General features: G+C 38.6%; 1 protein-coding gene across 4 annotated transcripts in view; it reads right to left on the minus strand.

The window, feature by feature from the left end:
• MYO3A (myosin IIIA) overlaps positions 1–15645 on the minus strand; it is a 231842-nt gene that overhangs the window by 41961 nt on the left and 174236 nt on the right. For 3 of the 4 annotated variants that reach the window (XM_035729263.1, XM_027593918.2, XM_035729262.1), the window contains 4 exons: positions 13304–13466; positions 11596–11719; positions 5661–6561; positions 3464–3608 (listed from right to left, as the gene is read on the minus strand). In XM_035729263.1, the coding sequence (XP_035585156.1) occupies positions 3464–3608; positions 5661–6561; positions 11596–11719; positions 13304–13466 (1333 nt within the window). The remainder of the gene's footprint in view (positions 1–3463; positions 3609–5660; positions 6562–11595; positions 11720–13303; positions 13467–15645) is intronic. The other variant, XM_027593914.2, reaches the window with a different exon arrangement.

Raw genomic sequence — 15645 nt, forward strand, 5'->3', positions numbered from 1 at the left:
CAAAAGCTCAGGAAACTAACAAAAAAGCTTCTGCACGGCAAAGGAAACCATTGACAAAATAAAAAGGCAATGTATGGAACAAGAGAAAGTATTTGCCAACCAACTATCAGGTAAAGAGTGAATATCAGATAAAGAGTTAATATCCAAAATATATAAGGAATTCACACAACTCAATGGCAAGAAAACAAGCAACCCCAATTTAAAAATTGGCAAATGACCTGAAGTGACATTTTGCCAAAGAAGACATACAAATGGCCAATAGTATATGAAAAGGTGTTCAATATCACTCATCATCCAGAAAATGCAGATCAAAATCACAATGTGATGTCATTTCAACATCTGTTAGGATGCATATAATCAAAAAGGCAAGAGAGGGGCGCCTGGGTGGCTCAATCGGTTAAGCGGCTGCCTTCGGCTGGGGTCATGATCCCAGGGTCCTGGGATCGAGCCCCACGTCCGGCTCCTTGCTCGGCGGAGAGCCTGCTTCTCCCTCTCCTTCTGCCTGCCACTCTGCCTACTTGTGCTCTCTCTCTATCTCTCTGTCAAATAAATAAATAAAATCTTTAAAAAAAAAAAAGGCAAGAGAAACAACTGTGGCAAGGATGTAGAGAAAGGAAACACTTAATACACGGTTGGTGGGAATCCAAACTGGGGCAGGCACTATGGAAAACAATATGGAGGCTCCTCAAAAAATGAAAAATAGAACTACCCTATGATCCAGCAATCTCACTTCTGGGTACATAACCAAAGGAAATGAAATCAGTACCTCAAAGAGATATGAGTAAATCTGGAAGACATTATGCTAAGTGAAATACGTGAAACATAGAAAGAAAAAAAATGCATGATCTTATAGGTAGAATCTAAAAAAATCGAATGCATGGAAGCAGAGAGTAGAACTTTGGTTACCAGCCATGGGGAAGTGGGGGGAAATGAGGAGATGCTGGTTATAGGGCACATGGTTGCAGTTATGTAGAATAAATAAGTCTAGAGATCTAACATAGAGCATGATGATTATAGTCAATAATACTGTACCGAATACTGGAAATTTGTTAAGATTGCTCGCATCACACACACACCAAATGGTAACTATGTGAAGAGAAGATATGTTAAATAATATGTATTATTATTTACTACTATTTACTACTATTGACTGTAGTAATCATTTCGTTATGTGTATTTTGGATCACATCATCACGTGGTACTCCTTAAATATACACACATAGACACACACACACAGAGTCCCTGAGATGTTTCAAAGTGTAAGTCGTTCTTTTTTTAAATTTTTTTGAAAGATTTTATTTATTTATTTGAGAGAGAGAGACATAGCGAGAGAGGGAACACAAGCAGGGGGAGTAGGAGAGGGAGAAGCAGGCTTCCTCGCGGAGCAGGGAGCCCGATGCAGGGCTCGATCCCAGCACTCTGGGATCAGAACCTGAGCCGAAGGCAGATGCTTAACGACTGAGCCACCCAGGCGCCCCCAAAGTGTAAGTCATTCTTAATCTCAGGAAACAAACTGAGGGTTGCTGGAATGGTGGGGGGTGGGAGGGATGGGGTGGCTGGGTGATAAAAAATGGGGAGGGTATGTGCTATGGTGAGCGCTGTGAATTGTGTAAGACTGTTGAATCACAGACCTGTACCCCTGAAACAAATAATACATTATATGTTAAAAAAAAAAGAAGAAGAAGAAGAAGAAGAAGATAGCAGGAGGGGAAGAATTAAGGGGTGGGAATCGGAGGGGGAGATGAACCATGAGAGACTATGGACTCTGGAAAAAAACTGAGGGTTCTAGAGGGGAGAGGGTGGGGGGATGGGTTAGCCTGGTGATGGGTATTAAAGAGGGTACTGCATGGAGCACTGGGTGTTATACGCAAACAATGAATCATGGAACACTACATCAAAAACTAATGATGTAATGTCTGGTGACTAACATAAAAAAAAAGTGTAAGTCCTAGCAAAGCATCAGTAGCCTCTCCTCCCTCCCTATCTCCCCCCTCCCTAGGAAGCTTCCTCTCCACCCCACCCCTCCCTTCCCCTTAAGCACAGGGCTGAGCTGCTTACACAGGGAACACTGCGGGTTTCCCTTGCTTCTCAGACACTATCATGACCTCACTGCCCTGCACTCATCAGGGCTGCGCACATATAACCAAGAGAGAAGCTGGAGTCCCTGCCTCCCCCCTCCGTCAGCAGGCCATCTGGGCATGTGTCATAGGAGGCCATCAAACCAGTGGGCATCTGGGCTCCGACTTGTTAGGTTGCTTCTTAACAGCAAGGGGTTCTGGGCCAGCGCCTAAGAGCAGTGGCTAGAAAGGGCCAGAGAGCCACTTCTTCTTCTTCTTCTTTTTTTAAAGCTTCACTACAACTTTTGACTTGAAAATAATGTGGCAGGATAATTGACCAAAACATTAAGATATTTTCCCTTCTTCCCCTATCAGACCAGTAGCCAGGCTCATCTTAGGATTTTCCTGCCTAAGGGATTTTCACAGAAGCTGCATGAGATGAGCAGCATTTCCTGTCTTTGGCAAGAGCCAAACTCATTGCAGAGGTGGTGCCAGGTGTCCAGGTGGAGGGAGGGGGCAAGGTGGCAAGAGAGTGTGAAGCCTCAAAGAAAGTGAGGGATAATAAATACAGATTCTCCCAGACAGAGGTCAGCAGGGCTATCGGTGGCTGCCCCTGGGGGAGGTGATAAGGTGGCAGAGAGCATGGCCACCTAGAACATGTGTGGACTCCCAACTTGACCGTTTCCAGGTGCCCCCTGCAGTTTCCAGGTACGGGAGCAGCATAGTTCCTGACTTGAAGGGGTCATGAGGTCAGCGAGGAGATGCGTGTCCCAAGAGTAACTGTGTGGGCAAATAACTAGTGAGCTCAGACTCTACTTGATCCCTTGGTGGGCGTATAAGGCCGTAGGGCCTTTGCACAGCCTTGGAGAGGGGAAGGCCTGATAAATACTGAGTCTGAATCCCCAACCAGTTTGGTGAAACAGGGGCACAGTGTGACTTAGGTTGGTCAGAAGAAAATGTAATAATGCATTTGGATTTGTACATCTGAATGGAGATTTGAACCTTCCGTACTCTACTTAAGGTTGCATACATTGACAAAAGGAATAGATATATTTTATTTTTTACTCCCTCTTATCAAACCTGTACCCTGCCCCACTCCCCCAAACTCCATCCCTTTCTATTCCCTTCTGGTGACATATGCCAAGTTCTCGTTAAAGTCTATATAAAGCAAAAAAAGAAAAAAAAGAGAGAGAGAATGAGGTCTGAGAAAGTAGGAAGTGTGTGGAACATTCTGGAAAAGTTTTTATATACGTTTGAGAAATGGAATGAAATGAAGGTTCTCCCCAAAGCAGTTAAAACATAGTTACCTCAAACCTGCCATAGAATAAAGGTCAGAAACTAATAAACCAACAAAGTATCTGGCACTGCCTTTCCCTTCAGGAGGTTCTAACTCTACTGATTTTTACCTGAGAGGCACTGCTGAGAAGAAATTCGTCTATTAATTGGCTTATGAGGATAGACACCCAGATAAAGAGGCTTCAGTTGCTGTGACAAAATCATTTCATTCAGTTTTTTCTGCAGAATGAAATATTCTTCAGATAACTTTGATATCTAAAAAGAAGGTCATGTGTCAGATTAAATCAAGGAAAAGAGTTCAGAGGGCTCCCCGGGGCCTGGCAAATGCCTGACTGACGGTCCCGGGACTCTCAAGTACGTTTTCTCCAGAACCCACCCTGATCCTGGGCTGAAAACCGAGGGTCTGGAAAAGTCCTCCCCTGACCAAGCCTCCTCCCCCTTTGTGCTACTTGCACATCTCCTCACATTTTCCATTTAAAACTGTCACACATGTCATGCTACGTGAATGTTCTGTCCTGATCAACTCCTCCCAGCGTTCCTGAGACCTGGCTTCTGTCCCTAACACTCTGTAGCCATTTAGTCCGAAGAACCCCTCTGTTGCCTTGGATGGGTTAACCCCGTCCTCTCCTTTCCAATGTTCTCAGCCTCACTTCAAGCCACTCTCCTCGGGTTCCTCCCTTTCCATCGGCCCTTCTGCCTCCGTCTGGGCTGCATCCGGCCCCCTTAACACAGCTGTCCTGCTGGGTTGCATGTGGGGCCCCTGCTTTTCTGCCTCTAGCTTCGTCCCCGTGAAGCACTGAATCTACTCCTGTGACATTATTAGCCAGCTCTAGGGAGATGATTTGGTAATTCTGCATCTCCTCAACGTCTCTGATGTAAAGCAGGTCAGGATTCAAATCTCCAATCTGGTCTTTAGTGTGAGAAAACACATGCACCAAGGAAAGGAAGGACCCTATGTACGTTAAACTCTCTATTTCCATGTGCTTAAAAAAAATAGAACAGGAAGGGGCTGGAAGAGCTCTAGGAACAGCCAGAAGTTGGAGATGTTTGGGCCACACCTCTAACATGAAAGAGGTGTCCAGGAGCCCCTGTCAGAGAAAAAAGCAGAGTTTAGGGACCCACGAGTATTAGGCAATCCCTCTTTGATCTAACTCATGATAAGATTTCTTTCCTTCCTTCCTTCCTTCCTTCCTTCCTTCCTTCCTTCCTTCCTTCCTTCCTTCCTTCCTTCCTTCCTTCCTTCCTTCCTTCCTTCCCTCCCTCCCTCTCTTTCTCCTTCCTACCTTCCTTCCTGATGAGATTTCTTTCTTTCTTTCCTTCCTTCCTTCTTTTTTTTTTTTTTTAAGTACACCCCACGCCCAGCATGGATCCTGATGTGGAGCTCAATCTCACCTGAGATCAAGACCTAAGCTGAGATCAAGAGTCGGACGCTTAACCAACTGAGCCACCCAGGTGCCCCTAATGATATTTCTTCCATGATTTTATATGCTATTGATTATCCTGATAATGCATATTAACTTATAATATGCAATTTTAGAGGTCATCTAGTTAAAATCCTTCACTTAACATAAGAGAAAATAAAGGTGCCCACATAAAAAGTGATTTTCTTTAGGTCAAACACCTAGACAGAAAGCAAGATCTGGAACCGGAATTTCCAGGAGCTGGTCCCTGTGGTCTCCCTCCAGAGTACTGATTTATCAGTGTTCCATGCACACCCCATGAGAAGCACTAAAGCCATCTGCCCCCTTCTAGAAACAGCTGAAACATGCCTACTCATGGCACAAGATATTCTCCAACAGGGAATCTTTTTTTGTGGGTTTTCTTTATAGTTCCTCATTGTCATGACATAACATGTAGATTTTCATCTTCATTGCACATATGTCTGAGTATGGCTACATGCCTAATTTTGACGCCTAGTGATGTTTGCTCAAAATTTGGGGCAGAAAAAGCATAGACTTCAGAGGATTTATAAAACTTTTTTTTCCCTTTATAATGAAAGATCTCAGATATGGAAATTTGCATTGTCAAATGTGAGCATTTTAGTAAGCTGTATAAACCGATGACTACTAGTCTCCTTACTACACAAGATTTCTATCATATCTTACATTATTTCTTACAGCACATTGTGCCTATAAAAAATTATAGCTATTTGAAGAGCAAAACCCTTGAGACATGACAAAAGAGGTTTGCAGTTTCATAAAAGCAGATGAAACAACGTATCAGTTATCAGTGAACTATAGGTTTACTTTAGTTACTGTGTAGTTCCCAGATACTTCTACTAATAAATAAATCTGTTTATTTACATACCTGTTTTGAAAAGATGGCCAAATCACATGCTTCTTTCTCTAAAACTGTTTTCGGGTCTTTGTCATTCTTTGTCCTGAAATTACAGGATTCCTCATGTTTTGTGGGATAAGAATACAGATCGTGAGTATTTCTTGCTACATCGGTCGGTGTCGCAACAATCTTTTGGTTTTTAAAAGAAGACACCCTGTCCTTCCTTAATTGCTGCCTCCTCTTGTAGCTCCGGTATTTGCTCTGAATGAACACTGCTGATCTGTCTTCTTCCCGAGCTCGGACTGTTGCTTCGGCCTGCCTCTCTTGGACTGTCCCCAGCCTCAGATGGCATCTCTGCTGGCTGCAGGCTGGTGCCTTCTGGGTCACTACCGATGTCTTCTTTTCTTTTTCCTTGTTATTTGTGTTTTGATAGACTGACTTTTGGCTAAGACTAGGTTCCAAAATCTTTTTAAAAGAAGGCTGTTTTGTCTCGTTCTCTGCTGACCAAAGTCCTGGGTAGCTTGGCCTTTCTGATAGGGCCTTCCTTTCGAGATATGCTGCTTTGGATTCTTCAGAATTCCTTTCCTCTGCATACCTCTGGTAGTAATTCTGGACCACAGTGTCCTTCTCCACTTTCCTTATCTTACTGTTCTCTTCCAGGTCTTTCATATACTTCTTTTGGGAGTGTCCTTCTGCCCAAGAGTCCCCCACTAGATGTGGTTCTTGCTTAGCCGCTTCCTCAAACAGGTTATTCACTTTTTTCTGAGTTTGATATCCTCTGTTGTTATTTTCAATGGCCAGAGTGCCTTCCTCTTCAGCTTTGAAAGCAGAAATCTTCACTACAGAGGTACTTTCTTTATTGTTTGGAGCTGGAATGACTGTTTCATTAGTAGAAACTGCATTTTCTGTCTGTTTCTTCACAGAAGATTCCCTGTGTAAAACAGATTGCATCTGAATATATGATACTAAACTGGAGCTTATTTACCTCTTCTGGGTATAGCTACATGCCACATGATGTTGGGACAACAGTAAAGGGGCAAAAAAAGCACAGAGTAAAAACTTCTCAAGTCATATTAATCAAGTGCTTCCCAAATGTTCTCTCTGGTGGCTGCTCATAAAATGATAAAACCAGTTCCAACTTAGGATGAGAAATATCCTAGCGTATTTTCACTTAACGAGGCATCAAAATCCTGGGAATTTCATCACTTCAAAACATGTCTTCTTCAAAAGGAAGTACTACAGTGAGGAGAGGTTGTGGAAAGTATGCCTAAATTTGAGACTAGCAAGCAAGGTACGTTCACTAGGCTGACATGCTGGATTTCATAAGCTCAAAGTCTGCTGATCACAGGGAATATTGTACAAAATTAAAGGGAAGCAGTGTCCCTGCTACAGTTCATGATCATATAATATGTTGACCAAAATCGCACAGTTGTTACTTTACCAATATCCTTCCAAAGTGATTTTCCCTTATCTTGAAGATAACATCTTCTCTACAGCTCTTTATTTATTTATTTTTTTTTGTTTTTTTTTGAGCCACATAGCCTTTTTTTTTTCTTTTGGTGAGGACAAAACCCTCACAAGAGCAATATAGCCATGAAAAAGGTGCTAAGGTACAGTGAAAAAGTCATAACCTGACACCCTGACATGCTACTTGTGGGTGTTTTGCCAAAAACTTCATTTTGGCTCAGGAAAGCCAGGAGAGAGTTTTGGTTTTTTGTAATCTGTACAGAAGGACCTGTCTTGAAGTTGAACTTGGAAAAAGTTACTGGAACTCAAATTTCCTAATTCCACTGGCTACTTCCTAGGCCTACGATAGCATCTTTAGGTTTATGCAAGAGGCATAACAGTACTGGACCAGAGAACTAGGTGGGGTACCAAGAACCCATAATTTCAATGAGTGGCTATACTAGTATTTTGAATACCTTCATAATACCCCCAGAGAATGCCTATACTAGTCAGAATACAATTAATGAGAAAAAGATAAGCAAACTATATCACAAAGCTATAGTAATCAAAACAGTGTGGTATTGACCTAAAAAAAAGATCGGTGGAACAGAATAGAGAGCCCCAAATAAACACACACATTTATGGTCAATTAATTTATGACAAAGGAGCTAAGAATATACAATGGGGGTAGGATAGTCTATTCAATAAATGGTGTTGGGAAATTAGACAGCCACATGCAAAATAATGAAATTGGATTCCTATCTTACACTACTACAAAAATCAACTCAGAATGGATTAAAGACTTGAACATAAGACCTGAAATCATAAAACTCCTAGAAGTAAATGTAGGTGGTAAGCTCCTTAACTTTGGTCTTGGTAATGTTTTTGTTTGTTTGTTTTTTGGGATTTGATACCAAAAGCAAAGGCAACAAAAGCAAAAATAAACAAGTGGGACTACATAAAATGAAAAAGCTTCTGTGCAGCAAAGGAAACCATCAATAAAATGAGAAGGCGACTTACTGAATGGGAGAAAATATTTGCAACTCATATATCTGATAAAGGGGTTAATATCCAAAATATATAATGAATTCGTACAACTCAATAAAAAAAAAAAAACCTGATTTAAAAATGGGCAGAGGATCTGAGCAGACATTACTCAAAGAAGATACAAAAATGGCCAACAGGTGCATTAAAAGGGGCTCAACATTACTAATCATCCAGGAAAATGCAAATCAAAACTACAATGAGATATCACCTCACATCTGTTAGAATGACTATTATCACAAAAGACAAGAGAAAAGTACTGGTGAACATGTGAAAAAAGAGAATCTTTACACAATGAGAATGTTGTGTGTTGGTGGAAATGTAAATTGGTGCCATTACGGAAAACAATATGGAGGTTCCTCAAAAAACTAAATAGCAATATCAGCAATCTGACTTCTGGTAGTATATCCAAAGGAAACAAAAGAATTATCTCTAAGAGATCTCTGCACTTCCACGTTCGTTGCAGTATTTCTCGCAATAGCCAAGAGATGGAGATAACCTAAGTGTCCATTAATGGATGAATGGATAAAGAAGGTACGGTATATGTATACAATGGAGTATTATTCACCCACAACAAAGAAGGAAATCCTGCCATTCTTGATAACATGGATGAAATAAACCAGACAGAGGAAGAAAAATACTGCATAGTAGCACTTATGTGTGCAATCTGAAAAAGAAGAGGAAAAAATCAAACTCACAGAAACAGAGTTGCGGTTGTAAAAGGGTTAGGTGGGGGAAATAGGGAGAGGGTGGTAAAAGGATATAAACTTCCAGCTATACGATGAGTAGGTCTGAGAATCCCATGCTAAAACATGGGAGTAATCACTGTTTTGTAGAACTGAATTTTGCTAAGGGAGTACAACTTAAATGTTCTCACCAAAAATGCATGAAAAAGAACTGTGTAAGGTCATGGATGTAGTAATGAATTAAATGGGGAAACCCTTTCACAAAGTATACGTATATCAAATCATCATGATGCACACTTTAAATATCTTAGAATTTTATCTGTACATCATTAATTTTATATATAAATACCTCAATGAAGCAGCAATTTTTAAAAAGATGAATCAGTTCTTGAGATCTAATAAACAGCATGGTGACTGTTAATGATACTGTATTATAGACTTGAAAGTTGCTAAGGGAAGTGTTCTTAAATATTCTCACCACACACACAGTTGTAATTACCGAGGTGAGGGAAATGTTAGCTAACTTTACCGTGGTAATTATTTCACAATATATACGTGTATCAAATGATCATGTTGTACACCTTAAACTGACCCAACGTTGTATGTCAATTCAGTCCCAGTAAATTTGGAGGAAAAAAAAAAAGACAAGGGTCCTGGGATTGGGGCTGGAATGGTCTTTATCTCTATCTCTCTCTCTTTCTTTTTTTTTTACAAGACATTTTATTCCTCAATGGGAAATCCATCTCCAGCCTGGGTTTCCAGCAGGAAATGACCCTTCTCACCAAAGTGACTTTAAAATATGTCTCCCTTAAAAACTAAAGATGTAATGTATGGTGATTAACATAACATAATAAAATTTAAAAAAATGTGTCTCCCTTAACATCATGAATGATGGCACATGCTGACATCATGACATCTTGTTGTGATGCACCAAAAAGGACACAACATCACTAATGTAGTACTCCTGCCAAAAATGGCTCACCTGAATCTAGTCAGGAGGCCGAAATCAGATAAATCTATCCTGCATTTGCAAATTGGATGTTCTGCCAAACATCTAACCTGGGACATTTTAAAAATGTGAAAGGCATAACACACACACACACACACACACGCATATACAAATACATACACCCACTCACACACATATACATACACACATACACACACTCCCTCTCTCTCGCTCTCTCTTTCACATACACACTCACACACAAAGGCTTGGGAATTTCCTTAAAGAAGTCTTTAAAAATGTGAAAACTGAATGTAATGTATTGTCTTTGGATGCTAGATTTTTTAAAGCAGCCATATAGAATATTAGGACAATTGGGGAACTTGACTATGGAATGTATATTAAAGAGCAGTATTATATCTTCATTAAATTTCTTTAAAAATTTTTTTATTTTACATTTTTAAAATTTTATTATGTTATGTTAGTCACCATACATTACATCATTAGTTTTTGATGTAGTGTTCCATGATTCATTGTTTGCATATAACACCCAGTGCTCCATTCAGTACGTGCCCTCTTTAATACCCATCACCAGGCTAACCCATCCCCCCACCCCCCTCCCCTCTAGAACCCTCAGTCTCTTTCTCAAAGTCCATAGTCTCTCATGGTTCCTCTCCCCCTCCAATTTGCCCCCCTTTATTTTTCCCTTCCTACTATCTTCTTCTTCTTCTTCTTTTTTTAAACATATAATGTATTATTTGTTTCAGAGGTACAGGTCTGTGATTCAACAGTCTTACACGATTCACAGCGCTCACCATAGCACATACCCTCCCCAATGTCTATCACCCAGCCACCCCCTCCCTCCCACCCCCCACCACTCCAGCAACCCTCAGTTTGTTTCCTGAGATTAAGACTTGCTCATATCAGTGAGATCATATGATACATGTCTTTCTCTGATTGACTTATTTCGCTCAGCATAATACCCTCCAGTTCCATCCACGTCCTTGCAAATGGCAAGATTTCATTCCTTTTGATGGCTGCATAATATGGAATGATCTTTATCTCTTACAAGGAGATACAACTTATTCATCTTTCCATCAATTCTAGTTTTATCAGTGAGACAAAATCTACATACTTACATCCCTTCCCTTAATCCCTACCGAGATCCATGTCCCTACTGCACCCTTTGCATATTTTTATAGCAGAGTTAACTCGTGTTTCTCGAATCATGTATTTATTGGTTATATTTCCTTTCCATGATTCTGTGAGCAATTTTTAAGATCAGGGTTTTGTCTTATTTATCTATGTGTCCCCATAGCTTCGCATAAAACCTTCTGTATGAATGAATTCAGGTGGATCTGCTAATATGCACTTAGAAATATTATATGGAGGCTCAAGAGAAGAAAGGGCAAAGAGCCATATTTTGAAGATTGGATTATAGTTTAGGAGTTAATGGCATATTGGTTATTAAGGCCATGGGAATGAATGAGAGAGCCCAGAGATGATGGTATTTAGATGTGAAGGAGGATTTAAATATGGGGAGAAGAGGAGGAATTAGCAAAGGATACTTAGAATTAGGAGCCAGAATGTAGAGAGCAATCTGGCAGAAGCCTAGGAAGAAAAAAAAACTGTAGAAGGAAAGGGTGGTCATCAGTGTGAAATGCCAATGAACTCCAAAATAGGATAAAGAACACAAGAGTGGCCACTAGGTGTTCACTGACATTTAATGGATCAGTATTAGGAACCTGATTAGGTACAAGAAAGACTGTGAACTTTATTTTGACTTTGCAGATTTGAAGAAATGTATAATGTCAAAATGTTATAAGAATGAACATCATTATACCTTTTATTTTCAAAGTTTTTCTTGTAGTCAAATTCTTGATCATGGGTCTGAATGGTTGTTACTGCTGTGTTTTTCATATTAACAATTTCTTTTCTTTGTTTCCTGACTAGATGTCCTCTTGTGGCTGAAACATATAAGGTCCGGGGTAGTGTTAATTAGAATAAAGAAAAAAAAAACATTACTTAAGTGAATAGAAACACTTTTTTTTTGACCATCAATGTCAAAGAGGAAAATTAAAGACTCCAAATAGAACATGTTCATTGAAAATTTTGTTCATTAAAAAATATTGTTCATTAACAAGATTCTTCTAGGTGACAAGCTATAGCAAGAAAATAACTAAAGTGCCTTTTGTATTGAGGAGAGTCTGGGGATGAAACTGAAATGAAAGAGATTAGCTAAGCTGATGAAAAAGACAAAATGTATTCATTTGCTTAAAATCTGCTGATAATTACTTCAGCTATTTGTGAGATAAAGCCCCTATTATCTAAGTGTATATTTTGGACTTTTTGGCCAATTATCCTTGGAGCCAGATATATTTCAGAATTCAGATTTAAACTTTTTTATTTTATAAAGTTAATTCAGAGCAAATAACATATATCCTGTAAATTTCCCCATGCCAGGGCAATATCCCATAATCAAAAACATGAATATTTCTCCAGAATTGACTGTATTTTTACTACAGGCGATGAATAAAGGACTATAAATATTAGGTTATGTTTTACTGCCAGATGAGTTATGATAAACCTTTTCTTCAGTGTTTTACAAATTTTGGAATTGTGGATAAGGAATTTGATCCCAAATTATAGGGATTTGCATTTTGATGTTTCAGTGAGAAGTTAAGGGCTTTAAAATCCCCAAAGAGATGAACCATTACGAATGGGCAGACCTGGGACTAGAACATGAATCTTTCAAATGTTAGTCAACTATTCTGCCCACCATGTCAGCATTCTTCAGAAGGCAGGCTGCAAACTCACAGTGGATTATAAAATCGATTTAGTGGGCCAAATCTAGCACCTAAAAACGAAGTGGGATAAGCCAGAATAGAAAACATCAGAGTGCATTGCTTGTAGCATGAATGTATATCAGGTCACAGCGTAAAATATAGTTTTTACTATGGAAGTCCAATCAACACATTTTGAAAGATACTGTATTAAACCATGCCAGGTTTTAATTTAGTTTTTCATAGAAAAATGGAAAGTGAAATCTAAAGTCTATTGATACATTTTAATAAAAATTGTGAAGTATGATTATGAATATTATTTCCCTACAGCTAACAGAAAGAAATGGATGCCCTTTAACGAAATGAGATTTAATCAAGTGGTCAAAAATTACGGCAAATGTAACCTTTGGAATAAAGTAGGAAAAATGTTATTGGTCAATCGATTATAATAATATGACTCCTGCGATCTATAATTGATTCAATCACTTGCTGTATCTTGCACAATAAGTCAACTGTGTTTCATTGAAGCCTGACAGAAAATTGAAAAATTGAATTATTTTATTTAAAACAAAGCACTCAAATATTAAATGTGTCCATCACTAAAACAACCTGATTTAGATTTGGTATAGAGAAAATATCAATGTGACAGAGTTTGGAATTAAACACAAAAGCTATGTAAGAATGGAGGTTTGTATATAAGATTAGATTTTATGTCCATCTCTAAATGTAACATGTTTTGTTACACTGTAAGACCACCTGAGTGATTACCTGACTGTATTATTATGGCGCTCTCTTTCCTTTTCTCTTGTATTTTTTGGTATCTTCTTGAATACAAGAATCCTCTGACACAGGCTTGAATCAAAATAAGCTTGTCAATGGCTTCCTTTCGCATTAAATTTAACTGTTCCACATGATAATATTTCAGGAACACCTGAATTAAAGGATTAAAATAAAATACAAATAAAATGATGACACACAAAGTGAACGCGTCATGTGCTACGCTTTGCAGAACAGACTATATTCTAAATATTTTTATATTATGGACATCACTATCTTTTGCTTCTTTGGCCTGGATTTTGCTATAACATTACGGATTCTTATTCTTGAAGGAAACTTCTGTTCGAGAAGGAATACCGTTTAGCAATCATACTGTTATTTGCAACAGATTTTGTGGAATGGGCCAGTAAACGTGGAGGATGTTCAGCTCTTTTATCGAAGTTTTAGCATCATATACTCTGATAAAAGCTAATTTTTATGTCTCTTAACAACTGTATCTCCCAAAGTTAAAGATCTTACAAATCTAGTTGTAAGATAGAGGACTTACAGCTATAGTGATTCATCCATCAAACATTTATTGAGACCTGCTGTTATGAACTTATCTGCTGGGGGATACAAAGGTGAATAAAGCAGGGACATTGTCCCTCGGGGGCTCCTAAGGGGAATAACGCAGAGAGATGGCTCCGGACGGAATTAACAACATTCTCACTAGACCCTGTGGCCAGCATGGAGAAAGGAGGGCTGATTTCCAATCATTCTAGAATCAAAATGAATCCAGGAAATGCAGAAGCCTGAAGGCCTGGAGTGGTTCTCATTTAAGAGTTTTCCACCTCCCCTAGGAAGTACGAAGATTTTGTTTTTCTTTTAATACATTTACTAATAAAAGTCACCCAAAAGAGAGTCTATTGAATCTACCAAGAAAGTTACTTCAATTCAAATGTAACAGCTGAGTCATAAGAACTGGAAACACTGAAAGTTAGTTCCATTACTTGAAAGCTTGGCACCAGAGGCAAACAGTTTAGCATTACAGGTTTTGATTGAATTTAGTTTTAATTTCTATGGGACTCTACATGTTAATATATTTAGTCCATTCTACTGTTGACAATTCATTTAAAATTCAGTCTGTTTAAAAAGGTCATCTTTTTATTTATTTATTTATTTTGCACAGCATTAGAAATGTTTCTGTATTGAATACTTCTATCCATCTTGAGTTGGAAAAGGTGAAGTGGAAAAACACAAATAGCTTTAAAATGCTACTTAAATAACATGCAGAACTGAAACCGCAACGCGCCTTTTTAAAGTGAAAACTCCATTGGAAGTCAGGCATGTGTTTCAGACCATAAATCATGAGAGTTCAGCCTGATGAAATTCATCTTTGTGATCATCTAAAAGAAAATGATGTAAATAAAATACACATCTTTTTAGTGCTCAGCATCTCCCCTTACTCAATACTGAAGGAAATATGGATTACTGAATACTTAGGGCACTCAGCCTAAGATAAATTTATTTCTTAAATCCTTTAAATTGTTATGGGAGTAACTTCTTACATGAACATTGTGAAAATTCTCTCTGGCATCTTCCACTCTGAGACATAACTCATGTGGACATTTGTTTCCATCTCTGTAGGTCTCTGGTAGGGCTGAGAGTGATTATTTTTGAGTGGTCAATCTCTGGGTACTTTTCTTTAGACTGGCTCTTTTCTCCATCCTGCCCCAGTGATTTGTTCAGTATAACCCTGAGACCTGGTACGTTCTTTATTTCCTTACCCCCCTTTTTGTCATGCTGGAGGATGTCTGAGAAGCCTGCTACATCTTTTATCCAAGCAGTCACCTGTCTTGCCTCCATATTCAAAATTTGTTAGGATTTATTACTTCATTCTCTAAGGGATTAATAAGCTAAGATCTCTCGGGTCTCAAGTCTAATACGTAAACACACCGATCTCTAGATACATGTAGCAAGTCTACTAACAATGGTGAATAGTTTGCTCCAAATAGAGTTCAAATTTACAACAGAAGTAGATTTGAGAATCAGGAAGAAAAAATTAGGTCAATATGAGGCAGTTAATTATGATTCTCTGCAGTATATATTCTGTATATTATATGATATTAATATATATTAATATATTTTGATTATTTACTGACTATATTTGGTGGTGATAAAGATAAAATATGTCAGTATATTTTCAATACTATTTGGAATGAAGTATATTCACTCTAAATTTCATCTTTTTTTTGGATAAATCTTCAAGAGAAACTTTTCTTGAATTTCTTAAAAGAAATCTTTATGACAATGAAGTGTTTCATTTTGCTGAAGAAAACCTTTATAAATTTATC

This window comes from Zalophus californianus, chromosome 9 (assembly GCF_009762305.2).
Source record: "Zalophus californianus isolate mZalCal1 chromosome 9, mZalCal1.pri.v2, whole genome shotgun sequence".
Classification (NCBI taxonomy): Eukaryota; Metazoa; Chordata; class Mammalia; order Carnivora; family Otariidae; genus Zalophus; species Zalophus californianus.